Source organism: Pongo abelii, chromosome 2, assembly GCF_028885655.2.
Source record: "Pongo abelii isolate AG06213 chromosome 2, NHGRI_mPonAbe1-v2.0_pri, whole genome shotgun sequence".
NCBI lineage: Eukaryota > Metazoa > Chordata > Mammalia > Primates > Hominidae > Pongo > Pongo abelii.
The window spans coordinates 5364795-5391684 of record NC_085928.1 but is presented as its reverse complement, the minus strand read 5'-3'; the positions used below and the strand labels follow the sequence as shown (position 1 = coordinate 5391684).

The window sequence follows — 26890 nt, the reverse complement described above, 5'->3', positions numbered from 1 at the left end:
CTGTGTTTTCCCACTTGCACAAGGCGAGTGGGTGCTCTCCAAAAGTACTTCTAGCTGTAACCCAGTTTCCTCCCTAGGAGCGGGCACTGCCAGTCTCCTGAGCCCCCAGGCCCTCTCTCCTGCTCTGCCCAACCTCAGCCTCCTGGGAGCATTGGAATATCTTCCTTCCCCTCTGGGACGCACAGGGCAGGTTGGGACACATGGCTGGGGCCTGAGTCAGCCTCACCAATGTGGGTGGAGGGGGTACCTGGGACACGTCCTCTCCTCCCTTCCCAGAGCTTGGTACAGCCAAGGGTGGCACAGCTGCCCCCATTTCACTGCCTCCTGGTGTCTGAGGGCATGACTGTGGCCCTGAGGCAGGGCCAGGCATGTAGCTGCCCCACCTGCCCCTCCCGCAGTGTTGTAGGGAAGAGTCAAGTCAGACAGGAAGGCCTGGGGCTGATAGCACCAGCAGAAAGGAATGCCATCTCAGTGAGCGAGTGGGGCCCAGGGGCAACGTCACGGTAGTCCCGCCCTCCTTGCTGTCACAGGTGCAGCCTGTCCCCTCCTTCCCCTGACCAGCTCAGCATCCACACAGTCTACACAGGGCTCCCCTTGCTGCCCAGACAAGCTGAAGGACCACAGGTAATGGGACATGGGGCTGGGTGAGCAGAGGGGTGGAGTCTCAGCTTTTAAGGAAATCGGGAGAGAGTGTCCTCAATAGGCTTGATATTGTGTGGTTTCTTGGTGGACCTGGGTTTGAGTCCCAGCTCTGCATATTCCTAGCTGGGTGAGAACCTGTGTCTACTTCACGGGAGGATGACATATGTTCACCTTTCTGGGTTGTGTTGAGGCTTCCACCCGCCTATACTTGGCCGTGGTAGGTGACCAGCTCCCAGTACTGTCACCAACTTGCTGCAAGACTTTCAGAAAAACCCTTGACCTCTCTGAGGCTCAGTTTCCCTATTTGTAAAATGAAGGGTCCAGCTAGATCTCTGAAGGCCCCTCACACCCTCACTGTTATGGAACCTAACAGCTTAGGAGGGGAGGGGTGTTCCCGCAAATGTCTCAGCCTCTGCACCACCATCATTGACTGCAGGTAGCCGCCCCTCTCTCTGCCCCTCCTGGAGGAAGCCACCCTGGGCTGCCAGCCAGGTTTGGGAGACTTGGGAGGAAGAAGTCAGCCATCCCCCGCCTCCAGCTCAAAGGCACCCCTGGGAAGGATATGCCAGAGAGCTGGGCCATGGTGAGGGGGCCCTGCTGCCTGTCGGAGGCTCAGGCACAGGTGGTGTGGCCCAAGGGGAGGGGGACTTGGCAGACCTCTCAGAGCTCCCCCCACCCACCCCCGTAGGCTGTCATCCTCGTCCTAGAGCCACCTCTGCTCAGAGCACCCTGGCTTTTAGGCCTCAAGCCAACCTAGTTTCCTTTTAAGGGGGATGAGAATGATTATGGTCTTGTGCTTATTATTTTCTTCTGTTTTGTTAAGAAACTGACCAGGAGAGTTCAGAGCCCTAACTAAGGAGTCAGAAGTGTGTGTTGGGGGAGTGGTGGGGAGTGAACTCAGGCTAGTGTAGCCCTAGAGCACCAGGTTACTTTTGCTGGGAAATCTTCCTTGTAAAAAGGATCAGAGAGAGAGAGAGATCTCAAGTGCTGGCTGCACGTCAGGGACCATGCTGGGCCTGCCCTGCTCCCTGCCTTATTTCACTTTCATAACAATCCTGTGGGTGGAGTCTTTCCTTTTACTTTCTTTCTTTTTTTTTTTTAATAACAGATTTACTGAGATGTAATTCACTACTATAAAATTCACCCTTTAAAAGTGTATAATTCAGGGCCAGGCGCCATGGCTCACCTATGTAATCCCAGTACTTTGGGAGGCTGAGGCGGGCGGATCACTTTGAGGTCAGGAGTTCGAGACCAGCCTGGCCAACATGGCAAAACCCTGTCTCTACTAAAAATACAAAAATTAGCCAGGCGTGGTGGTGCGCACCTGTAATTCCAGCTACTCGGGAGGCTGAGGCGTAAGAATCATTTGAACCCAGGAGGCAGAGGTTGCAGTGAGCCAAGATTGCACTACCGCACTCCAGCCTGGGTGAGAGGGAGACCCTATCTCAAAATAGATAGATAGATAGATAAAAATAAAGTGTACAATTCAGTGTTTTTGTGCATTCACAGAGTTGTGCAGCCAGCGCCACTATCTAATTTTTGTTATCATCTCCAAGGTGAACCCTGTACCCTTTAGCAGTCACTCCCCACTTCCCCTTCCCTCTGGCAACAACAAACCTACTTTCCGTCTCTATGGATTTGTGTATTCTGGACATTTCATCTGAATGGAATCATACAGTGTGTGGTCCTTTCTGAGTGGCTTCTTTCACTTAGCCCAATGTCGTCAAGGCTCATCCGCATTGCAGTGGGTGTCCATCCTTCCTTCCTCCCACTGGTTGGATGAGGTTGCATTGTATGATGATCTCAAACTTTGTGTCTCCATTTACCATGGGATGGACATTTGGGTTGTTTCCATTTTTGGCTGTTATGTGTAATGTTGCTGTAAACATTCATTACAACTCTTTGTTCGGATATAAGTTGTCAATTCTCTTGCGAATATACTAGGGATTGGAATTGCTGGGTCATGTAGTAAATCTTTTTTAACCTTTTGAGGAGCTGCCAAACTGTTTTCCAAAGTGACTTCATTTTACAATCTGACCAGCAATGTATGAGGGCTCCAGTTTCTTCGCACCCTCACCAATACTTGTTAGTGTCTGTATGTCTCATCGTAAGCCACCCTAGTGGGTGTAAAGGGGTATATCTCATGGTGGTTTTGATTTGCACTTCCCTAATGACTAATGATGTGGAGCATCATTTTTTTTTTTTTTTTTTTTTGAGATGGAGTTTCACTCTTGTTGCCCAGGCTGGAGAGCAATGGTACGATCTCAGCTCACCACAACCTCTGCCTCCTGGGTTCAAGTGATTCTCCTGCCTCAGCCTCCCGAGTAGCTGGGATTACAGGCACCTGCCACCATGCCCGGCTAATTTTGTATTTTTAGAAGAGTTGGGGTTTCTCCATGTTGGTCAGGCTGGTCTCGAACTCCCGATCTCAGGTGATCCAGCCACCTCGGCCTCCCAAAGTGCTGGGATTACAGGCATGAGCCACTGCACCCAGCGATGTGAAGCATCTTTCTATGTGCTATTGACTATTTCTGTGTCTTCTTTCGAGAAATGTCTACTCGAATCCTCTGTCCATTTTTAAACTGGATTATTTGTCACTGTATGTTGAGTTGTAGGCATGCCCATTTTTCCAACTAAGGATTCTGAAGCTCTGAGAATGGATGTGACACGCTCCAGGTCTCAGAGTCAGTGAGGGGTAGAGGTGGGAACTGAAGATCTAGGTCTGTCTGATGTTCAAGAGAACTGACAAGCTCTTGTGCTGGATGCCACCTTTCTGTTTCTTATTGTCAGTTGTGTGTGTGTGTGTGAGAGAGAGAGTATGTATGTGTGTGGTGTGTGTTGTGTGAGAGAGAGAGTGTGTGTGTGTGACAGAGAGAAAGAGACAGAGAGAGAGAGAGAGGGAGGTGGGTAGAAACAGAGAGAGAAAGATGGGAAAGAAAGAAACAGAGACTGAGATTCCAGGCTGTGGGAGAAGGGACCCGCCTGGCTCTGTCTAGCTGGGCACCCACCTTGGTGCTTTGGTGTTTGACTCAACACTACACCAAGTTAGGACGATGAGAGCCAGGGAAAGAATTTTATGAGTTTTAGGTTTCTTCCTATTAATCTTCAAAGTGTCAGTGGAGCCTCAAAAAAGTTTTATGGAAGGCAAACTCCCCCTCTAGTTTTCCTTGTCCCTAAATCTGGAACAAATTATCCGATTAGACCCAAAAACCCCGAACCAGGACTAGCATCCCGTAGTGTCTAGCTAGGTCTGAGGATCTAGAGCAGCACTCACCTAACTTTTTGATTGCACAATCTTCTCAAGAAGAATGCTCTGGGCACCCCCAGCATATACATATGCATAGATATGTACATGTATATACAAGTATGGTGGCCATTAGCTGATTTCTCAGGGCCAGTGTACGCTCAGAATGAATTTCAATCACCAATGATAGTGGGTGGAAATCCACCTTTCAAATCGTTTCTCATTATTATTTCAGGAACTCAAATACGATTGTATTTGAGTTTGAGTTTGTATTTGTTTCTCGTTATTATTTTGTGTTTTGAGTTTGTGTTTATTTCTCATTATTTCAGGAACTCAAATACACAGCAAACAATTGTTTCGTGTGTGAGCCTCCTTTCCATTGCTCTTTCCAACGTGGTAATGCAGCTAAACTAAGAGCAAGGACAAGTGTGTCCCGCACTTTTCCTGTTGCTTGTTTGTACTTTCATGATTAGGGTTATCTCCATCCGCGGTTTCTTTGCAGAGACTCTTTGAAGTCACTTGTCAACAAGAAGGGGGCTGATTCAGTGAAAGCTGTTTCATTTGAGCCTCAAATTAACCCAACTGGGCTCCTGCACACGACAATATATGGCAATAGTCTGGATGTAGAGAAAAGGAAGACGTGGCCACTGTCAACCTGTCTGCCTTGTGGGGCTCCCCACTGGCCTCTGGGAGCCCCACTTAATGGACATGACATGTGGTGTCTGACATATGAGCCAAGGGTGCACATCAGGGCTAAACTATATACTATTAACTATTTTTAGTTAAAAATTACATAGAAATCGATAAATTAATATTTTCCTCCTGTACTTTGGAGAGAATTGCTTGAGACACTAATAGGTTCTGAGCTAAGAACATCTAAGCCAACCCTTGCCACTCCTCAACTTGCCACCTCACATGGCAGCGTGCTCAGGACAACCCCAAAGCTGTTGTCATTTTTAGAATATTATTTTATTTTATATATTGAGGCCAGGTGCAGTGGCCCAGCACAACACTTTGGAAGGCCAATCCCAACACTTTGGGAGGCCGAGGCAGGAGAATTGCTCAAGGTCAACAGTTCAAGGCTGCAGTGAGCCGTGATTGCTCCACTGCACTTGAGCCTGGGTGACAAAGTAAGACCCTGTCTCTAGAAAAGAAGAAAGAAAGAGAGAAAGAAAGAAAAAGAAGGAAGGAAAGAGAAAGAAAGAAGGGAGAGAGGGAAGAGACAGGAAAGAAAGAAGGAAAGAAGGAAGGAAAGGAAGGAAGAAAGAAAGGAGGGAGGGAGGCGGAAGGAGAGAGAGGAAGGAAGAGAAAGAAAGAAAGAGAAAAGAAAAAAGAAAGAGGAAGAAAGAAAGAGAAAGAAAGAAAGAAAAAGAAGGAAGGAAAGAAAGAAAGAAAGAAAAAAGAAAGAAGGGAGGGAGGGAAGAGAGAGGAAAGAAAGAAGGAAAGAAGGAAGGAAAGGAAGGAAGAAAGGAGGGAGGGAGGGTGAAGGAGAGAGAGGAAGGAAGAGAAAAAAGAAAGAAAAAGAGAAAAGAAAAGAAAAAAGGAAGAAAGAGAAAGAAAGAAGGAAGGAAAGGAAGAAAGGAGGGAGGGAGGGTGAAGGAGAGAGAGGAAGGAAGAGAAAGAAAGAGAAAAGAGAAAAGAAAAAAGAGGGAGAAAGAAAGAAAAGAAAAGAAAAGAAAATTCTTTTATATATTGAAGTCGGCAACTTCCCTGGTGACTTCCTCAAGGTATTGACCTTTCCTTCTGAGTTCACAGCCCTACCTGCTCCCCATGTCCTGGAGTCCCGGAGTAGTTCTGCAGAGACTTGGGGGCAGTGACTAGGCCCATCCATGTGGAGCTCATCCCTAGGTTGAGTGCCCTGCTCCCCAAGCCACTTCTCTTGGGTGTAGTCTCTGTACCCGCTACATCCTCTGGATTCTCTTTGTCTGTCCAGAACTTATTCTATGCAGGACCCAGGAGTAAACCCAGGATGGAGCATTGGGGATGGTGGGATGTGGGCCACCTTCTTCACCGTAGACTCTGTGCTTCTGTTAATATCACCTAAGGATATGCTAGCTTTGCTCCGTAGCTATATCACCTTGTTGGCTTATATTGCCACTTTAACAAACATTGGTTGTGCACCTACTATGTGCTAGACATGCTAGACAACAACCTAGATGCTTGCACTGTTTTCTTTCCTTCCAGATTATCTTTTTAAAATCCTAGATCTCTCTGGATAAACAGCCTCCACACAGAGCCCAACCATCCTCTTTCTGTACAGCCATTATTTTGTTTTGTTGTTGTTGTTGTTGTTGTTGTTGTTGTTGTTTTTAAGACGGAATCTTGCTGTGTCACCCAGGCTGGAGTGCAGTGGCACGGTCTCGGCTCACTGCCAGCTCTGCCTCCTGGGTTCATGCCATTCTCCTTCCTCAGCCTCCCGAGTAGCTGGGACTACAGGTGCCCGCCACCACGCCCGGCTAATTTTTTGTATTTTTGGTAGAGACAGGGTTTCACTGTGTTAGCCAGGATGGTCTCAATCTCTTGACCTGATGTGATGAAAGAGCCTGCCTTGCCCCTGTGTGGTTCCATGACCTGTGCAGGTTCCTCTCCATTTCAGAGCCTCGGTTTCCTCTTCTGTGAAATATGGCAATAATCTCCAGCCTGCCTCCCTTCTGGTTGTATGAGAGTCAAGACAGCTGGGAGAGGAGAGTGCTGTGAGGCTGTGATGGCTTAGTGTGCTCTGTCAGCCATCCTGCCCTGGGCCCAGGCCCTGTGACAGCAGGAGCTCAGGAAATCTGGGCTCACCTGAAGGGGAAATCCAGTTTAGCAGGACCCGTGGGTACAGAGGCCCTGGCACCACCCATGACTCAGCAGGGCTGGGCTTTTTGGAGAAAAGTGCCAGAAAGTCAGGCATTCCATTTCCTTGTAGGATCAGCCTTGGATGTGGGGGCCACCTGAGGTGGTGCTAGAGGCCTCTAACCAGGGGGCCGCTGGGACATGAAGCTTCTCTGTTGGGGTAGGGGTCAGATTTGAGTCCATCTATAAGCTGGGAGACCCTGAACAAGTCTCTTCCTCTACCTGAGCCTCAGTCTCTCCCTATGTTAAATAAGACCTGTGTGGAGGCCGGGTGTGATGGCTCATGCCTGTAATCTCAGCACTTCGGGAGACCAAGGCGGGAGGATCACTTGAGCCCAGGAGTTCAAGAGCAGCTTGGGCAACATAGTGACACCCTATCTCTACAAAAATATAAAAACTAAAAAATTAGCTGGGTGTGGTGGCAAATGCCTATAGTCCCAGCTACTCGGGAGGTTGAGGTGGGAAGATCACTGGAACCCAGGAGGTTGAAGCTGCAGAGCCGTGATCGTGCCACTGCACTCCAGCCTGGGTGATAGAGTGAGACCCTGTCTCAAAAAAAAAAAAAAAAAAAAAAAAAAGAAAGAAAAAAGGCAAAAAAGAAAAATGGGTGGAGGAGGAATAGACAAGGACATTAAAAGGAGAAACAGAGCCACGTCGGGTCTTCCCTCTGTGATAGTTACATTCCTCCCCTTCAGTGTGCTAAAGACCTGCCCAAGGAAGTTCCCTTGGCTATGGGAACAATTACTCAAGGCTCCATCAGTAGCTAAATATTAGCCAAGTCAGCATATTTGCATAACACTCTGATGACTGTTAGTGTGTCCTCTTTCCTGGTGCCAATGTCAGGGTCCTGAGAAGAGGAGCCAGCATCACTCCTTTAGTCTCCCAACATTGGCTTAGCAACCAACTACCCTTGCTTAACCACTTACTATGTGGTCCTGGACAAGTTTCTTTCTTTCTTTCTTTCTTTTTTTTTTTTTTTTGAGACAGAGTCTCGCCCTGTCGCCCAGGCTGGAGTGCAGTGGCGTGATCTCAGTTCACTGCAACCTCTGCCTCCCGGGTTCAAGTGATTCTCCTGCCTCAGTCTCCCGAGTAGCTGGGATTACAGGCCTGCAACCACCATGCCCAGCTAATTTTTGTATTTTTAGTAAAGACTGTTTCATCATGTTGGCCAGGATGGTCTCGATCTCCTGACCTCATGATCTGCCCACCTCGGCCTCCCAAAGTCCTGGGATTACAGGCGTGAACCACCGCGCCCGGCCGGTCCTGGGCAAGTTTCTTATCCTCTCTGTGCCCCAATATTCTGACCTATAAAATGGGCACGGCCCTAGTGAGCCTTCATAGGTTTGTGGTGAGGAATAGATTAGTTAACACAAGTTAACTGTTAGAACCTTGCCTGGCAGATAGTAGGCACTTATAGCTGCTTGTTATCATCATTTTTCCTTTGTTCCCGGCTCTGTACAGGGTATGGGTGACACAGAAATGAATCAGCCTTAGTCCCTACTTAGGCTGCATTCATGATCTAGTGAAGAAGACAAACCCTGGATGGTGGTACATGCTTGTAGTCCTACCTACTCAGAAGGTTGAGGCAGGAGGATCACTTGAGTCCAGGAGTTCAAGGCTGCAGTGAGCTGTGATTGCACCACTGCACTTTAGCCTGGGCGATAGAGACCTTGTCAAAAAAAAAAAGCTACGGATAGTGGAGGGAGTAAGGTTAGGGGAGTGGGGAATAGAGTTGGTGGGTATTGTTTAGGCACTCGAAAGAGTACTTCACGAGGGAAGTGGGTCTTGACCTGTGCTTGGAAGGTCAGATGCAATTTTGACATTAGGAAAGAATGGACTAAGCCAAAAGTGCTGTGTGTGACCAGGACACAGAGCAGGATGGAGATGAGACTGGAAAAAGAGCTCATCACTTTGTAAACTTCAGTCTATCTGACATCAGCCAGCAGCTCTCTTTCCCCCATGTGGCTCTACAACTCTTCCTCCACTCTAGCTGAAATGCCTTCATTAGAGATGATCTCAGCCAATGAATATGTACTAGTCACCTGTTGCGTGCAGAGAACCCTGTTCAAAATAGAAATATGCCCTGGAGGCTTCTGCTGTCAGTCATTCCATCTTGATATCAATGCATTTTAATGGCTAGTGACTTCCTAATGCCTAGCTGAATTCTGCTCTGAGAAATGGGAAGTTTTATTCTAGAAAAGGGTAGGTCGGGCACGGTGGCTCACGCCTGTAATCCCAGCACTTTGGGAGGTCAAGGCAGGTGGATCACAAGGTCAGGAGTTCGAGACCAGCCTGGCCAATATGGTGAAACCCCATGTCTACTAAAAATACAAAAATTAGCTGAGCGTGGGTGTGGCGCTTGTAATCCCATCCACTCTGGAGGCTGAGGCAGAAGAATCACTTGAATTCGGGAGGCAGAGGTTGCAGCGAGCTGAGATCGTGCCACTGCACTCCAGCCTGGGTGATGGAAGCGAGACTCCATCTCAAAAAACAAACAAACAAAAAAAAACGGGTAATGGAGTCTGGGGCCTACGAGATGGGGGATGAGCAGGGATGGGACTGGACACTGAATGTCCAAGGGTTAAGAGGAGGCCTGTAGAGGAGGAAACACACATTCACAACGGCCCTGCTAAGGACTGTCCTGCCATTTTCACATACTATGAGGTAAGCACTATTACTGTCTCCGTTTTAGAGATGAGAAACCCAGGGCGCAGTGAGGGATTAGGTAACTTGCCCATGCCTCCACCGCTAGAAGAGGCAGAGACAGGATTCCAACACAGCCAGTCTGGCTCTAAGACACAGGGGAGGAGGCGTCCTGCCAAGGTCTTGTGGTAGATTCTCTAGACCATTCTCAAATGGGGGGTGATGTTTGCCCCACAACAGGGGTCATTTGGCAATGTCTGGAGACATTTTTATTGTCATAGATGAACAGGAAAGTGCTACTGTCATCTGGAAGGAGGCTGCTAAACATCCCACAATGTGTTGCCCAGTCCCAAATGTCAGTGGTGTTGAGGCTAAGAAACATGGTTTAAATGAGTCAGAGGCTGGCCACAGTGGCATGTGCCTGTAGTCCCAGCTACTCAGGAGGCTGCGGTGGGAGGATTGCTTGAGCCCAGGGGTTCAAGACTAGACTGCGTGATATAGCAAGACTGCTGTCTCAAATAAAAAAGTAAAAAATAAATGAGTCAGAGACTAGTAAATCTACCTCCTCTCAGATTTGAGGTCTCAGCCTCAGAGCTGAGAGAAGAAGAAATAGGGCAAGGAATCAGAAGGAAGCCTGCACTTCCTGGCTCAGCTGCTATAACAGAGACTCATAGCACAGGGGCTCCATTAAAAGAAACTTCTTTCCTGTGCATGTAGCTGTCAAGAGGTGGCAGATGGCTCTGTGTGTGAGGCCGGCCGGGGCCCAGGACTCCCTTGCCTTTTTGCTCAGTCATTCCTGGATGTCGGCCATGTTCGTGGGATTGGAGTTGGTTCACCAACTTCAAATCTGCATTCCTGTCCAAATTGTACCTAGGCTGGACACGGTGGCTCACACTTGAATCCCAGCACTTTGGGAGGCCAAGGTAGGAGAACTGCTTGAGCCCAGGAGTTCAAGACCAGACTGGGCAACATAGAGACACCCTGTTTCTACAAAAAAAAAAAAAAAAAAAAGGAAAAAGGATTGTGCCTGACTTTTCAGGCACAGATAAAAATTGATTTCCTCCATGAAGCCGCCTGCTAGTTATCTAACCAATACCCACCACCCCGATTCCCCACTCCCTTAACCCTCCTCCCTCCACTCCCCTGGCCTTGTTGCTTGCCAACAGAACTACCATTTTTTTTTGTTAATTATTGTTCTTATTCCTTTGAATGTTGAGTGTTTGTCTTTTTCTTATTTATTTGCCAAGTTCTTTGTATATTAAGATATTAACTAAGGTGATATTAACTACTGATTATTGTTATTCCTCCAGGAAAAGCCATGGAGACTTCAGCATCCTCCTCCCAGCCTCAAGACAACAGTCAAGTCCACAGAGAAACAGAAGATGTAGACTGTACGTTTGCCTTCTCTGACCCTCTGGGCAAAACCACATGGGAGGTGGAGTCCAAAAGTAGAAGGGACAGAAGAAGACCCTGCTCGCTCACGTTGCACAGGGCCTCAAATCACAGCTGAAATGGGGAAGTAGTGGTTTTACACACATGCACACACACATTTGCATGGTCCAATCTGTCCTCCTGTGCTGTCTAGCTCTGGGGACCCTCAGCTGCTTGCCAAATCTCAAGAATTCTCTGGGGGCTTGGGTTGGCACTAGGGAGCACCCCTAGAAGGTGGAGAGGGTCCTGTGTGACCCCAGAATGGGGAATGGGAAGGTTTAGGGCTTGATCACACCTCATCTTGGCTGTAATTTACAGAGGATCCTAAATTAGCAACTACTCTACAGAATCTAGCTGTCTCTGGGCAAGGCAGGGGGCTCAGAAACCCCTTTTCTGGCCAGGCGCAGTGGCTCACGCCTGTAATCCCAGCACTTTGGGAGGCTGAGGCAGGCGGATCACAAGGTCAGGAGATCGAGACCATCCTGGCTAACATGGTGAAACACCATCTCTACTAAAAATACGAAAAATTAGCCAGGCATGGTGGCGGGCGCCTGTAGTCCCAGCTACTCGGGAGGCTGAGGCAGGAGAATGGCGTGAACCCGGGAAGCAGAGCTTGCAGTGAGCCGAGATAGCGTCACTGCAGTCCAGCCTGGGCGAAAGAGCGAGACTCCATCTCAAAAAAAAAAAAGAAAGAAAGAAAGAAAGAAACCCCTTTTCTGAGTCCATATTCAGATAAATCTCTGTATTGAGCCTTCCTTGAGCCCCTGGCATCTCTGAGAGCCTTGGTCTCCTGCACGTTGCATTGGCCCTAGATATTTGGGAAGATAATCCAGTCCTTCCTGGCTCCCCAAGTCCAAGTAGAACCCTGGAGAGGACTGGGTGGTCCCTGGGGTGGGAAGGGTGGGAAACGCTCATCCCCTGGCCTCTGTGTGCCTTGTAGATGGAGAGACAGATTTCCACAAGCAAGATGGGAAGGCTGGACTCTTTTCCCAAGAACAATATGAGAGAAACAAGTCTTCCTCCTCCTCCTCCTCCTCTTCCTCCTCATCCTCCTCATCTTCTTCATCCTCCTCCTCCTCCTCAGGTATAGCAGAGATTTAAATATATGTATATTATTCAAGAAAAAGATTTACATGGGGAAACAATCCCCCATACTTGAAGTCATTGAAGTACTTGAAACTCCAATACTGTTTCTCCATATTCTCTTCTAGAGCCCATCTGTCTACACGTGCTTCTATGTACACAGTTATAATTGATCGTATAGGCAATTTTGTCCTCCATTTAAAATTTTCCGCATCTTATCCCAAGCTTTTAGCCATGTTGTTCTGTAATATCTCTGCAGCTATTTTTAATGTTTACCGAACAGCCCCTCAAGTGGCTGCACCTCATGTAAAGTAACATTTAGGTTTATTAGGGGCACCCCAGTGCCATAGTCAAAGCGTGTGTTACAGGTTCAAATCCTGTCTTTACCACTAAGTAGCTACATGTCCTTGGGTAAACTGCTAAACCCCTGGCTGCCTCAGTGCCCTCATCTAGAAGATGGGGATGATAGCAATACATAATACCTCATGAGATGCTTGTGAGGATTAAATTCGTTATACAGGTAAAGTCTTAGCATGTAGCACATATTAAAAGCTCTAAAAGTAATTGTTGTGTTATGATCGTCCCCTCCCAGGTTTATCATTCTCATGAGCATCCTTGTGCGAAAGCTTTTGCCTTTTGAATTTTTATACAAATCATTCCTAAGTATTGATTCCTTGCAAGTACTTTGCGGGTTTAGAGGAATGACATCTCCAATAGCATCTTTTTTTTTTTTTGAGACAGAATCTTGCTCTGTTGCCCAGGCTAGAGTGCAGCAGCGTGATCTCGGCTCACTGCAACCTCTGCCTCCTGGGCTCAAGCGATTCTCCTGCCTCAGCCTCCAGAGTAGCTGGGATTACAGGCACCCGCCACCATGCCTGGCCAAATTTTTGTATTTTTAGTAGAGACAGGGTTTCTTTATGTTGGCCAGGCTGGTATTGAACTCCTGATCTCAGGTGATCTGCCCACCTCGGCCTCCCAAAGTGCTGGGATTATAGGGGTGAGCCACTGTGCCTGGCCTCCAATAACATCCTGATTACAAATAATCACATTATTCTCCAAGAAACAGCAGAATGTTCTTTCATTTGTATTCTTTTAATTCAAAATGTAAGGCTGAATTTATAGTAGTAGCACCAGCAATATTTATTGAATGCTTACACTGTGCCGGGAGCTGTTGTAAGAACTTGCATGTAATAACTCAGTTCTCATAGCAACCCATAAAGGAAGGTACTATTATTATTCCCAGTTTACAAGTGAGAAAACTGAGGCACACAGAGGCCAACTGACCTGCTCTAAGAGAGCTCAGTAACCAACTTGGGATTCCCTGGAGGTCTTTGTGGGATCCAGGAGGCTAACCCTCCTCAGCCAGAGCTCCTGCACTGTGATCTCTTTTATGCCGTGGGCTTGAGCTTAAGACTTTATTTAATGAAAGGTCTCTGGGCTGGAAGGAAAAAAAAAAAAAAAAAGCTCTGGTCTTATGTCCTCATGTTGCAAATGCTGAGACCAAGGCCCAAACCCACAAAATCAATGATCATTTCAGCAGGGGAGGGAGAGTGGTCGGTGGGCCCAGTGGATTTGTTTGTAGCCAGTCTCCTCATGGCACTGGAAAAGAAGCCATCTCCCCATTTAAAAACAAAAAACGAGAAAACACACAAGCCCACCACGTATGAGGTTTGGCTGTGGAAGAAGAGCTTCCAGGTGCAGGGAGGGGGCTCTTTGTTGCCTGTCCTTTTGTTTCTCCTCCCTGGGCAGGAAGGAGTGTTCTGTCCTCTGGTTCTGGTTGTCCCCCAAGGAGTGCTGCTCCTCTGAAAATGTCCCCCATGTGACCATAATCCCTGGCATCCAGACACCCTGGAGTCTCCACCTCACACATGGGACTGGCTGAAATTAGCCAAATGGAGCGCTAAGAGAAAGCAGCAGGAGAAAGCCAGAGTCCTAGAAGCATAAAGACAGGCTGACATTCAGGATCCTGGTCCCTGATCCTACCGTGACTGACCTGCTGCCAGAACATAACTGCCTGTTTTTCAGGCCCGGACGGTGTCCTGTTACCCTAGATGCCCCAAGCCTGGGTGTCTCACTGCAGCCCTGCCGTCCTCACATGCAGGACCCTCACTCATAGTCACATCCACCATCTCTCTCCCACATACCTGTTTTAATCCAGTTATTTTTAGATGAAGTTTTGTTTTCAACTGTGAAAGATTACACATAGGTACATTGTAGAAAATATAGAGCATATAGGGAAACAGAAATATAAGAAAATAAATCACCCTTTGCCCCATTACCCAGAGATAACCACCCAAAACATATTAGTGTATTCCTTACATTTATTTAACAAATATTTACTGAGCACCAAATATGTGCCAGTCTTTGTGATGGGTACCAGGGACACTAGCAATGAACAGTGAGTCTTTCTGCCATGGTTAATTTTATTTTTTTTAATTTATAAAGAAAAGAGGCTGGGCGCAGTGGCTCACTCCTGCAATTCCAGCACTTTGGGAGGCCGAAGCAGGCAAATCACCCGAGGTCAGGAGTTCAGGACCAGCCTGGCCAACATGGTGAAACCCCGTCTCTACTGAAAATACAAAAATTAGCCAGGTGTGGTGGTGGGTGCCTGTAATCCCAGCTACTTGGGAGGCTGAGGCAGGAGAATCACTTAAGCCGGGGAGGCAGAGGTTGCAGTGAGCCAAGATCACGCCACTGCACTCCAGCCTGGGTGACAGAGTGAGACTCCATTTCAAAAAAAAATAAAAAGAAAAAGAAAAGAGATGTATTTAGCTCACAGTTCTGCAGTTTGGGTAACTTTTTAAATAACTAAATCAGAGAGCATATACAAAAATAGTCTTCATTTTAAACAGCATATATTCCATAATACCTTTTATTTAAACAATTGTATTAGGCTGGGCACGGTGGCTCACGCCTGTAATTCCAGCACTTTGGGAGGCCAAGGTGAGTGGATCACTTGAGTCCAGGAGTTTGAAACCAGCGTGGGCAACATGGTGAAATCCCATCTCCACTAAAATACAAAAAATTAGCTGGGCGTGGTGGCACATACCTGTAATCCCAGCTACTCAGGAGGCTGGGCCGTGAAGCTCACTTGAGCCTGGGAGGTCAAGGCCACAGTGAGCCCTGATTGTACCACTGTACTTCAGCCTTGGTGACAGAGTGAGACCTTGTCTCCAAAAAAAATTGTATTATGAATATATCACAGAGAAAGCTAAAACAATGTTCATTCACACATTGATGGCAGTTGTCTCTAGCTGATAAAATTTGGAGTAATTGCCAGGTGTGGTGATGCACACCTGTAATTCCAGCACTTTGGGAGGCCGAGGTGGGTGGATCACCTGAGGTCAGGAATTCACGACCAGCCTGACTAACGTTGTGAAACCTCGTCTCCAGTAAAAAAAAAAAAAAAAATAGCCAGGTGTGGTGGCGCATGCCTGTAATCTGAGCTACTTGGTAGGCTGAGACAGGAGAATCGCTCGTACCTGGGAGGTGGAGGTTGCAGTGAGCCGAGATCATGCCATTGCACTCCAGCCTGGGCAACAAGAGCAAAACTCCGTCTCAAAAAAAAAAAAAAATTGGAATAATTTTTACTTTATTTTCTATATTTCTTTATTTTGCAACATGCATTATATTTTTAGCAATAAAAAGTCATTTTTTGCACTGATGAATATTTGTAAAATATAGAAAAGAAGAAAATAGAAGTCACCCAAAATCCTCTCTCCTGAGATAAACACCACCATTGTTATTTTGTTGAGCTTCCCAATCCCTCTTCCTCCTTATCCAGTTGAGATCACAGATGCACTGATGTTTAAGCAAAATTAATTTGGTTTCCTGAAATTTTTTAAACTGACCCATGACTGACCAGGAGGTCCCCACGGTCCTGTCTTGGGATAAAGGAGTCTTCTGGACCTGGAGCCAGAAACTCCTAGACCTGAATTCTTGGAATGCTGACTGGCCAAAGAGCACAAATGACAACAATTTTCAAGTCTTGATCAAGCTCCTGTTCCTAGTTGGGCACCCTTGCAGGGTGGAGAACCCAGGTCATATCCTTCAGGAGATGAAATGGTTGGAGAGAGGCACATCACGAGACCGCTGGCCCTCGTGTCCACTAAGTCAAGCACAGACAGCTGGTGCTATAGAAACCCCAGCAGGGAAAGGCAAGAACAGTGTGAGCTGGGGCAGTTGGCAAAGGCTTTCTACAGGAGGTGTGACATCAGCTTAAGCTTCTCAATAACACAGACAAACAGGAAGGATATTCCAGGGGGGTGGGAGACACAGCAAACATCCAGAGCCAGCATGATGGGTGGGGAAACAGAGATGACAGCCCCTGCACTTGGTGGAATTGAAGCCATCTCAGTACTATGATGCCTCATGGGACCTTGTCTTATCTTCATGGAAGTCTTATGAAGTAGGCAAGGCAGAAGCAGAAATATTATGTAGACACGAAATCAACAGAAATATTAAGGGATTTGTGCAAAGTCACACCTAAAGTGAGGGGCAGGTCTCCTACCTCCAGTCCCCAAATCAGAGTTCCTCCCACCAAACCACACTCTTCTCATAAACTAAATTCTGAGAATGGCCACCAGAATGAATGCATTCCCAGCTCGGTCCAGGCTGAGCTTCTCCTGCAGCTTGTGTTTGTTCCCCACAGAGAGCAATGATGAGGACCAGCACCCCAGAGCAACCGGAAAACGACGGAGCCTGGGGGCTGGATACCCCCACCGGAACAGCTCACCCGGTAGGAAATAGGCCTTACCATTTTTCTTTTGCCCACTCGCTCACTGTTGAGTTTCTCAGTGGGACTGAAGTGTGATGTTCTTCACAGCATTGTTTATGGCAGGATAAAATAGGAAATAGACTGACAGCAGCAGAATAGATAAACGATGCTACATTCTGCCCTGGTGACAGCTCTACTCTTCATCTATCGCGGAAATGAAAAAGAAAGATGCCAAATCGTAGAATCAATTTGATCTCGTATATGCTTTATAAAAATTCAGACATATATGGTTATAATCAAGACTAGAAGGAAAAATACCAAAATGTTAATAGTGGTTATCTCAGGATGGTGGAATTATAAGTGATTTTTATTTTCCCTTTTTTGAACTGTCCTATACTATAAATAATTTACAATGAGCATGTTTTATTTTTTATTTTATTTATTTATTTTTTGGAGACAGGGTTTCGCTCTTGTTGCCCAGGCTGGAGTGCAATGGCGCGATCTCAGCTCACCACAACCTCCACCTCCGGGGTTCAAGTGATTCTCCTGCCTCAGCCTCCCAAGTAGCTAGGATTACAGGCATGTGCCACCATGCCTGGCTAATTTTGTATTTTTAGTAGAGACAGGGTTTTACCATGTTGCCCAGGCCTGTCTCAAACTCCTGGACTCAAGTGATCTATCCACCTTGGCCTCCCAAAGTGCTGGGATTACAGGGGTGAGCCACTGTGCCTGGCCGAGCATGTTTTACTTTTACAACCAGGAAATAATTTTTGCAAAAGAAATAAACAACAAATTTCATAGGAAGGAAAGAGCACTGGGAAAAGGGGTGAATTATTGCCTAGTACAGAACCTGCCACACAGAAGGTGTTTAATAAATGCTGCCCATGAGGCTAGAGCTGAGCCCTGGGTTCTATTTCTGGATATAAACATGGTTAGGAATGCAGGCTTTGGCAACAGACCTGGTAGAGTTGCCACTTGCTGGCTATATGACTTTGGGAAAATAATTTAACTATTTGAGCCTCAGTGTCCTTATCTGTATAATGGGTGGGGTAAGTACTAATACCTTCTTCATAGGATGTCCGTGAGGAGCAAATGAGGTATTAAATATAAATCACTTAGTACAGTGTTGGTGCATGCTAGTGCCCAGTATATACCCACTATTAACCTCGAGCAAGGTCCAGGTCCTCTCAGGTGTTGAGTGCTTCCTGAGTGTGGTCACCTCTGGAAGTTCTGGGGGCATCAGAGAGGGCAAAGGGAAGGTACTTGTGCTGCCTTGCTTCCTGAAGACCGCCCCCCACCTCACCTCCAGCACAAGAACTGTGGTACTTCTTAAGCGTCAAAGCCATGGGAGAGAGAAGTGGCCTGGATCACTGTGTTTGGGGAGTGCTGACTAAGGGGTTTGTCTCCATCCAGGTCCTGGGCATGGGGAGCCTGACGTTTTGAAGGATGAGCTTCAACTCTATGGAGGTAATCAGTTGCCCAGTAGCTTTGGAGAAAACAATTAGATGAAGGAAAAGAGGGCTTTGTTGGACAGAAACAAGGTCATGAGGGTGATTCATGAGCTGAAAAGTCCCAGCCAAATACAGGAGATGTGGCCAGTTGGGTGGTTATAACATTGGCAGGTGGGGAGGCGGGCATGAGATTGTCTTGGGGAAATCCTACATTTTCTGGGCTTTTTGTTTGTTTGTTTTGAGACGGAGTCTCACTCTGTCGCCCAGGCTGGAGTGCAGTGGTGTGATCTTGGCTCACTGCAACTTCCACCTCCCCAATTCAAGTGATTCTCCTGTCTCAGCCTCCCGAGTAGGTGGGACCACAGGCGCCCGCCACCAGCCCAGCTAATTTTTTGTATTTTTAGTAGAGACGGCCACTATGTTGGCCAGGATGGTCTTGATCTCCTGACCTCCTGATCCGCCCACCTTGGCCTCCCGAAGTGCTGGGACTACAGGCGTGAGCCACCGCACCCAGCCAATCCTGCACTTTCTTCTGAGCTATAACCTTGACTTATGGGGTGACCATGAAGAGTCAACCACTTTTCTGGGCCTCAGCTCCTAAACCAGCAGAATGAGACATGATTGGTACCCCCTCTCTTGGAATACTGGGCTTTTCAGCACACAAGGAAAAATGAAGGATCTGATCTCCACCATACCCATTTTACAGAATAATTATTTCCAGTACCCTGATTACTACAGTGAGGAGGCATAAATAATATGGCTCTTTGGTTGGTAGCACTAGGATGAACTAGGACTTGTAGAATGAGAAACAAAAAAAGAAAAAAAAAAAGAACTTGTAGAATGAACTCTTTTGCCAAATAATATGACAAATGCACACTACTAGATAAGAAAGCCTTAATATCTGTGTTTAATCCAACATTTCGGAATCTACATAGTCTCCTAATGCCTGGCAATAACCTAAGTAAAACAGTGGAAAACACTTATGTATATGCTAAAGAAAAGATTTCATTTGTTATGTAACAAATATAACCAGTGGCTGCCTCTGGGTCATCTGTATTGTGGGTTTTTGTTTTTTGGTTTTTTTTTTTGCGACAGGGTCTCACTCTGTTGTCCAGGCTGCAATGCAGTGGTGTGATCATGACTCACTACAGCCTCAACCTGCTGGGCTCAGGTGATCCTCCCACCTCAGTCTTGCAGGTAGCTGGGACTACAGGTGTGTGCCACCACACCCAGCTAATTTTTTGTTTTTTTTGTTTTTTTTTTTGAGACAGAGTCTCGCTCTTTCGCCCAGGCTGGACTGCAGTGGCGCTATCTCGGCTCACTGCAAGCTCCGCCTCCCGGGTTCACACCATTCTCCTGCCTCAGCCTCCCCAGTAGCTGGGACTACAGGCGCCCGCCACAACGCCCCGCTAATTTTTTGTATTTTTAGTAGAGATGGGGTTTCACTGTGTTAGCCAGGATGGTCTCGATCTCCTGACCTCGTGATCCGCCCACCTCGGCCTCCCAAAGTGCTGGGATTACAGGCTTGAGTCACCGCACCCGGCCAATTTTTTGTGTTTTTTAGTAGAGACAGAGTTTTGCCATGTTGCCCAGGCTGGTCTCGAACTACTGAGCTCAAGTGATCCTCCCGCCTTGGCCTCCCAAAGTGCTAGAATTACAGGCATGAGCCACTGCACCTGGCCTTCTTTCTTTCTTTCTTTCTTTTTTTTGTTACAAAAACAAGTATAATCTGGTTTAGAAAAATGCGTTTAATTACTCAAGTAATTTAAGAAAGGTTTCACTGGGTATAAAATAAGATAGACCTTTATTTTATGTGTATTTTAAAATATTTTTCTCATTAAGTAATTCATATTCACTGTAGAAAATGTAGATACAGTCACTTATTCATGAATTACTTCTTTCCCCCAGACATTGGAGGTGCTTGGTAAATTACATTGCTTGAGTTCTCATTTCATGTTGTCCTTGGTATGCTCTCTGCACTCTCCGTATTGGCCCCTCTGGTCACTTTGCATATAGTGTTCAGTGTGCTGAGTGCCTATTGTCACATGCTAAGTTCCCCTTGTGGAGTTTGTGTCCTGGGGCTGCCCTGAGGGACAGGAAACTACAGAAGTCGGGGCCTGATGGTGGGAAGATCATACAAGTGCCTGTCTGCCCTTGAGGGGAAGAAGATGACAGGCTAGGAGCAAGGTCACCAAGGAACTAGAACAGGCACCAAGAACCACATGGTGAATGGTGTGGGAAGGACACCCAGGACTGGAATAATGCAGAGGTGGCAGCTCAGGTCTGTAGGGCTCAACTCACCCTCGGCAGCCCAGACAAGTGGCTCAACAATCAGGGTGGGAGCCAAGGATCGAGGTGTACAAGCCAGCTTGGCTCCCACAAGCTCAGAGCCTGGTAGGTCTAGAAGCCAGCAAGATGGCATGAGCTTGGAGTTGCCTGTCTAGTCCAGAGTTCTATGGGTAAAAGGCAGCAGGTGTCATCACCTGCATCTGGATAGCCTGGAGCAGGCATGTGCAAATGGGTGGCCCATGTGGGCAGATGCTTTTTATCTGGCTCACAGAATGATTTTTTGGGGGGCAGGGGAGGGGGAGGTTTGTTTTTTATTTTTTGGTTTTTTTGGGATGCTGTCTCACTCTGTTGCTCAGTCTCGAGTGCAGTGGTACCATCTTGGCTCACTGCAACCTCCACCTCCCAGGCTCAAGCGATTCTCCTACCTTAGCCTCCTGAGAAGCTGGGACTACATGCATGCACCACCATGCCCAGCTAATTTTTGTATTTTTAGTAGAGACAGGGTTTTACCGTGTGGCCCAAGCTGGTCTTGAACTCCTGGACTCAAGTGATCTACCCACTTCGGCCTTCCAAAGTGCTGGGATTACAAGTGTGAAGCATCGCGCCCGGCCCACACAGAATGCTTTTTTTTTTTTTTGGTATTTTTAGTAGAGATGGGGTTTCACCGTGTTAGCCAGGATGGTCTTGATCTCCTGAACTTGTGATCCACCCGCCTCGGCCTCCCAAAGCGCTGGGATTAGAGGTGTGAGCCACCGCACCTGGCCCAGAATGCTTTTTTAAAATTATGATTGTGTGGCCAGGCGCTGTGGCTCATGCCTGTAATCCCAGCACTTTGGGAGGCTGAGGCAGGTGGATCACTTGAGGTTGGGAGTTCAAGACCAGCCTGGCCAACATGGCAAAACGCCGTCTCTACTAAAAATACAAAAATTAGCCAGGTGTGGTGGCACCCATAATCCCAGCTACTCAGGAGCCTGAGGCAGGAGAATCGCTTGAACCCAGGAGGCAGAGGTTGCAGTGAGCTGAGATCATGCTACTGCACTGCAGCCTGGGTGGCAGAGTGAGACTCTGTCTCAAAATAAATAAATAAATATTATAAATATATATTTATAATTTATATAAGTTATATAATATATAAGTATATTATATATAAATTTATATATTTTGTATATATAAAATTATGATTGTGAGAGCTAGACATGGTGGCTCACACCTGTAATCCCAGCTACTTGGGAGGCTGAGGCAGGAAGATTGCTTGAGCCCGAGAGTTTGAGACTGCAGTGAGTCATGATTGCGCCATTGCCCTGCAACCTGGATGACAGAGAGAGAACCTGTCTCTAAATAAATAAATTTTAAAAATAAAATTGTGAATGTGAATATATTTAATCAGTTCTACACCACATTTTTTTCACATTTGAATATTTCTGAAATCAGGATGCATCTTAAAAATCACTGGCAAAGTTAGGCATGGTAATTCATGACTATAATCCCAGCACTTTGGGAGGCCAAGGTGGGAGGATTGCTTGAGCACAGGAGTTCAAGACCAGCCTGGGCAACATAACAAGACCCTATCTCTATTTTAAAAAATCCTCTAACTGGACACTCCTCTACAGGTGCGGTGGCTCATGCCTGTAATCCCAGCACTTTGGGAGGCCGAGGCAGGCGGATCACGAGGTCAGGAGATCGAGACCATCCTGGCTAACATGGTGAAACCCGTCTCTACTAAAAATACAAAAAATTAGCCAGGCGTAGTCCCAGCTACTCGGGAGGCTGAGGCAGGAGAATGGCGTGAACCTGGGAGGCGGAGCTTGCAGTGAGCCGAGATTGGACCACTGCACTCCAGCCTGGGCAATAGAGCAAGACCCTGTCTCAAAAAAAAGAAAAAAAAATCACTGGCAACTTGCAATTGTAAATGTCAAGGGCTTTTCTTACATAGTAGTACATAAAATAATGTCATGTCTCACAAGCAATGGCATTTTGATTCATGGAATACAAGAGTTACCAAACTTTTTTTTTTTTTTTTTTTTTGAGTTGGAGTATCGCTCTGTCACCAGGCCAGAGTGCAGTGGTGTGATCTTGGCTCACTGCAACCTCTGTCTCCTGGGTTTGAGCGATTATCCTGTCTCAGCCTCCCAAGTAGCTAGGACTACGGGTGTGTGCTACCATGCCCAGCTAATTTTTGTATTTTTAGTAGAGACGGGGTTTCACCATGTTAGCCAGAATGGTCTCAATCTCTTGACCTCGTGATCCACCCACCTTGGCCTCCCAAAGTGCTGGGATTACAGGCGTGAGCCACCACGTGTGGCCCAAACTTTTTTATAATCAGGAAGTTTACCTGAAAACCTGGCTTCTCTGGGGAAATTGACAGACCTGTAAGAGTGGGCAGGCGTTCCTACAGCAGCTTTCTATGGCTGTTGGGTGGTGGCTGCCCCTTTAGTTGGAATAGGAACCCTCCAGCCGGCTCCATTCTCCACCTGGCCGACTCCAGATTAAGTGGAAAGTCTCCGAGCAGGATCCACCTTCCCTGAAGCATGACTTCTCCCTCCCCAGAGGATCATGGGTATATGATCACTGATTTCCTTTCTGCGCAGATGCTCCTGGAGAGGTGGTACCCTCTGGGGAATCAGGTGAGTGTCCAGGTAGAGGAGAGAGGTCATTGGTGCTGGTATTGAGCCAGGTCTAGGCATCACCTCTCCCCCAAGAGAGCCAGCACCTGTTTGGGGTACCTGGCTGTGAGAAACAGGAGCCCCAGGTCCACTGAGCCTATGCTCATCAAGCAGGCTGGGCCAGCTGTGGCATGAAGCAGGGAGCCTGGGGAGCTTGGAAAGCTGTCCCAGCAAGACCCAAGGAGATTACAACCAACCAGCCATCAATAGAGAGAAGGATCCCTTGGGGGCTGCAGAATTCCATGGGGACATTTTTTTAGGTCACCTATAGCCTTCCCCAGGGTGGAGGCACCTGTTAAGGACCCCAAGCAGGGTTGGGCACTAATGTTGAGTTTCTTGTTTCCAGGACTCCGAAGGAGAGGCTCTGACCCAGCAAGTGGTAAATACACAAGCTCAAATAGGAGAGCCAGAGCGAGTGTGGATTCCAGACGATGGGTGGGGTCCTCAGACAGCCTGAGAGGGTGGGTTAGTCCCAGCAGGGATGCTGTCGCCAGCCAGTGTCACTATGATTCAGAAGGGGGATCTCCAGTGCAGGGGAAGTGGAATGGAAGGCAGACTCGGGCCTAAGGAAGGAGGAGGAAGTCAGTGGGGGTTCCAAGGACAGCACCCCCATCTTCACAGTTTGATTGGTCCTGCAGTGAGTGCCCTCTGACCCAGGAAGAAGTACCCAGGATATTAATTCTCAATGAGGCAGGGAAGAGAAAATCCCAACTGCCGTCCTGCATCAAAGTTAAACACTCATCTCTCTCTTGTTCTTAAGGAGAAGTGGAGGCCTCTCAGTTAAGAAGACTGAATATAAAGAAAGATGGTAAGGAACTTGATGTAGCAGAGCTGCTTTTTCCTGTCTGGCTAGATTTCTAGGGGTGAAATGTGGCTGGTGGCCTAGCACAGCAGTAATCATAGCCCACCTCTGTTGTGTGCCCTGCAGTTTACACATTACTCAGCTCAGAATCACCTCAACAGGGTGGGACAATGGTTCCCATTTTGCAGATATAAAAACTGAGGTTCAAGGTTGGGAAGTAGCCTTACAGCTTGTGAGTGGCATGGTCTGAGCTTGAGCCCTGGTCCTCTGCTCTTTCTGCTATGCACAGTCACTAGGATGGTAAATGCCTTCCAGGCCTTGTGGCCAGGATGGGGAGCTGGAGGTCAGCTGAGCTGAGAGAGTTGTAAGGTTAGATTAGACCAGACTCTGGGAAAGGAGCAGTGAAAATGGGAGCAACCTCCCTGCTCCAGGCCTGGAATCCATGGGGACTTCTAGGAGGAAGGGGAGGGCAAGAGGAAAGACCATGGTGCTCGACACAGACTTTTTTAATTTAAAAAAATAAAAAAAAGAGGCCAGGCATGGTGGCTCACAGCTGTAATCCCAATACTTTGGAAGGCCAAGATGAGAGGATTGCTTGAGGCCAGGAGTTCGAGACCAGCCTGGGCAACATAGCGAGACCTTATCTCTACTAAAAATTTAAAAAATTTGCTGGGTGTGATGGCATGCACTTGTAGGCCTTGCTACTTGTGAGGCTAAAGCAGGAGAATTGCTTAAGCCCAGGGCTTCAAGGCTGCAATGAGCTGTGATCGCACAAATGCACTCCACCCTGGGTGACAGAGCAAGACCTTGTCTCCTCTGCCCACAAAAAGAGAGAGAAAGCAGCAGATAGTGATTGCCCACCCCTGCCTTCACAGATGAGTTTTTCCATTTCGTCCTCCTGTGCTTTGCCATCGGGGCCTTGCTGGTGTGTTATCACTATTACGCAGGTGAGGGGAGGCGCCCTGGGGAATGTGCAAGAGGGATGGCATGGGGGATGGTGCAGGGGGCAGGGGCGTCAATACTTGGAGGCTGACCATTCCTTCCCTCACTGCCTTTCCAGACTGGTTCATGTCTCTTGGGGTCGGCCTGCTCACCTTCGCCTCCCTGGAAACCGTTGGCATCTACTTCGGACTAGGTAAGCCCCTCCCCAGCATGCACACACACACAGTCTCTTGGAGGGGTGGTGGGTAGAAATATTCATTTTCATACTCATTCAAGTATGGACCAGAGAGTCACAATCTACACTTTTTAAAAAATGTTCTGGCCGGGCGCGGTGGCTTATGCCTGTAATCCCAGCACTTTGGGAGGCCGAGGCGTGTGGATCACCTGAGGTTAGGAGTTCGAGACCAGCTTGACCAACATGGTGAAACTCCGTCTCTACTAAAAATGCAAAAAATTAGCCACGCGTGGTGGTGCATGTCTGTAATCCCAGCTACTTGGGAGGCTGAGACAGAAGAATTGCTTGAACCCAGGAGTCGGAGGTTGCAGTGAGCCAAGCTCGTGCTACTGCACTCCAGCCTGGGCAACAGAGTGAGACTCTGTCTCAAAAAACAAACAAACAAACAAAAAATTTCCTTATGCTCATGTTTTCTTCCTCACTGAGGTCAATGTAAGGTCAATGTAAGGTCACTGGCAAAACCCTGTGGGAAAAATGGGCAGCTCCATACAATGCAACAGCAACAGTTTAAAGTGCCAAACAGGCCGGGCCCAGGGCACACGCCTGTAATTCCAGTTACTCAGGAGATTGGGGCAAGAGGACCACTTGAACCCAGGAATTTGTTCAGCCTGGGCGACATAGCAAGACTCTGTCTATAAAATAAATAAATAAAAGTGGCAAACAAAATAGAACTAGCCAGATACTGAAAACAAGTTAGTTAATGGAGTTGGGAACTGAATTTGGCGAGTGAGTTTCCTGCCACTATTCCTGCTGTTCACGGTTGTTGTTTTTAGTAATAATAACTCTAGTACCATTATCTAAGCTTAACCTGCTGCCTGAAGTTCCACCATCAGAGCTTTGTTTGCGTGAGTTAGGCCCTTGTCCAATGGTGGCCAGGTATCCCTTGTGGGGACACAATCTTAACTCACTTTTTTCTTTGCTTCTGAGCAGTGTACCGCATCCACAGCGTCCTCCAAGGCTTCATCCCCCTCTTCCAGAAGTTTAGGCTGACAGGTAACTTTTAAAGTCTTCCTGTGTTCACTCGTTTTCTCCCTAGCAGTGTCTTCATTTAGAAAGAGGTTTAGCATACAGGAAAGAACACAGCCTGGAGGCGGAGGACCCAGGTTTGAGTCCTACCTCTGCCAGTTTACTAGCTCTGTGACCCTGGATGAGCCGTGTAGCCTCGGTTTCCTCAACTGGAAAATAGGTGTAATACTTTTCTGCTGCACAAGGGTGTTGTGACGATCAAGTGAGGAATGGATGCAAAGGCCTGAAGTGTGAAACAGTAGAAAAATGGTCTGGTTAGTCTTCATTCTCTTATAGAACTTTACACTTCCCCAAACGCTATCTTCTCCATGGCTGTACTTGCCTAATAGCAACTGGGGAGGTAGGCTTTAGCAATGTTACACTTGACCAGTAGGAAAATGAGTCTCAGAGAGGTGGAGTGACTCGCCCACAGTCACACAGCTTCAGTGGCTGGGCTGGGCGAAAGCACGTCGTCTTTCTTGACTGACAGCTCTGTGACCACCTTATGCCTCAGAATGGAGAGGCCAAGTGGCTGTGTGGCTGTGCTGGGGAAATATTTGTCTCCTTTAATCCATGTAATGAAGAAAAAGAAAACTAGCTATTATGACTGTGGGTCATTGAAACCCATGGCTTCTGGGGTGACTACATCATGCCAGCTGTGAGGGATACTGGGGCATCTGAGGTGATGGTGGGGATGAAGCCTGGCTGCCTTCAGAATCCCATGCCATCCTGTGGCCTTTGCCTTCCAGGGTTCAGGAAGACTGACTGAGGCCACTGCCAGGTGGGCAGCAGAGGCAGGCCCTGGGGTGACCACCACTGCGACCCCTGAGCCCACAAGGGTGGAGCAGCGTTCTGAGAGACGCGCAGGAGACCAAGCCAGACCAATAAACAGAACACTTTTCTTTCCA

The 26890-nt window shown here is 47.5% G+C and overlaps 1 protein-coding gene across 3 annotated transcripts; it reads left to right on the top strand.

Annotated features, from left to right (window-relative positions):
* The first annotated feature begins 555 nt into the window (after nucleotides 1–555).
* On the top strand, nucleotides 556–26890 carry TMEM40 (transmembrane protein 40). 3 transcript variants are annotated; one of them, XM_063722639.1, is made up of 11 exons: nucleotides 556–624; nucleotides 10675–10755; nucleotides 11736–11879; nucleotides 18009–18062; nucleotides 22924–22959; nucleotides 23345–23377; nucleotides 23759–23806; nucleotides 24676–24747; nucleotides 24861–24935; nucleotides 25908–25970; nucleotides 26732–26890. In XM_063722639.1, the coding sequence occupies exons 2-11, from the start codon at nucleotides 10683–10685 to the stop codon at nucleotides 26749–26751; spliced, it is 618 nt and encodes a 205-aa protein (XP_063578709.1). In that variant the 5' UTR covers nucleotides 556–624; nucleotides 10675–10682; the 3' UTR covers nucleotides 26752–26890. The 3 variants fall into 3 exon arrangements, with proteins under 3 accessions (XP_063578709.1, XP_063578710.1, XP_063578708.1); XM_063722638.1 differs by lacking the exon at nucleotides 556–624 and adding an exon at nucleotides 16530–16616 and having other exon boundaries at nucleotides 10679–10755; XM_063722640.1 differs by lacking the exon at nucleotides 11736–11879.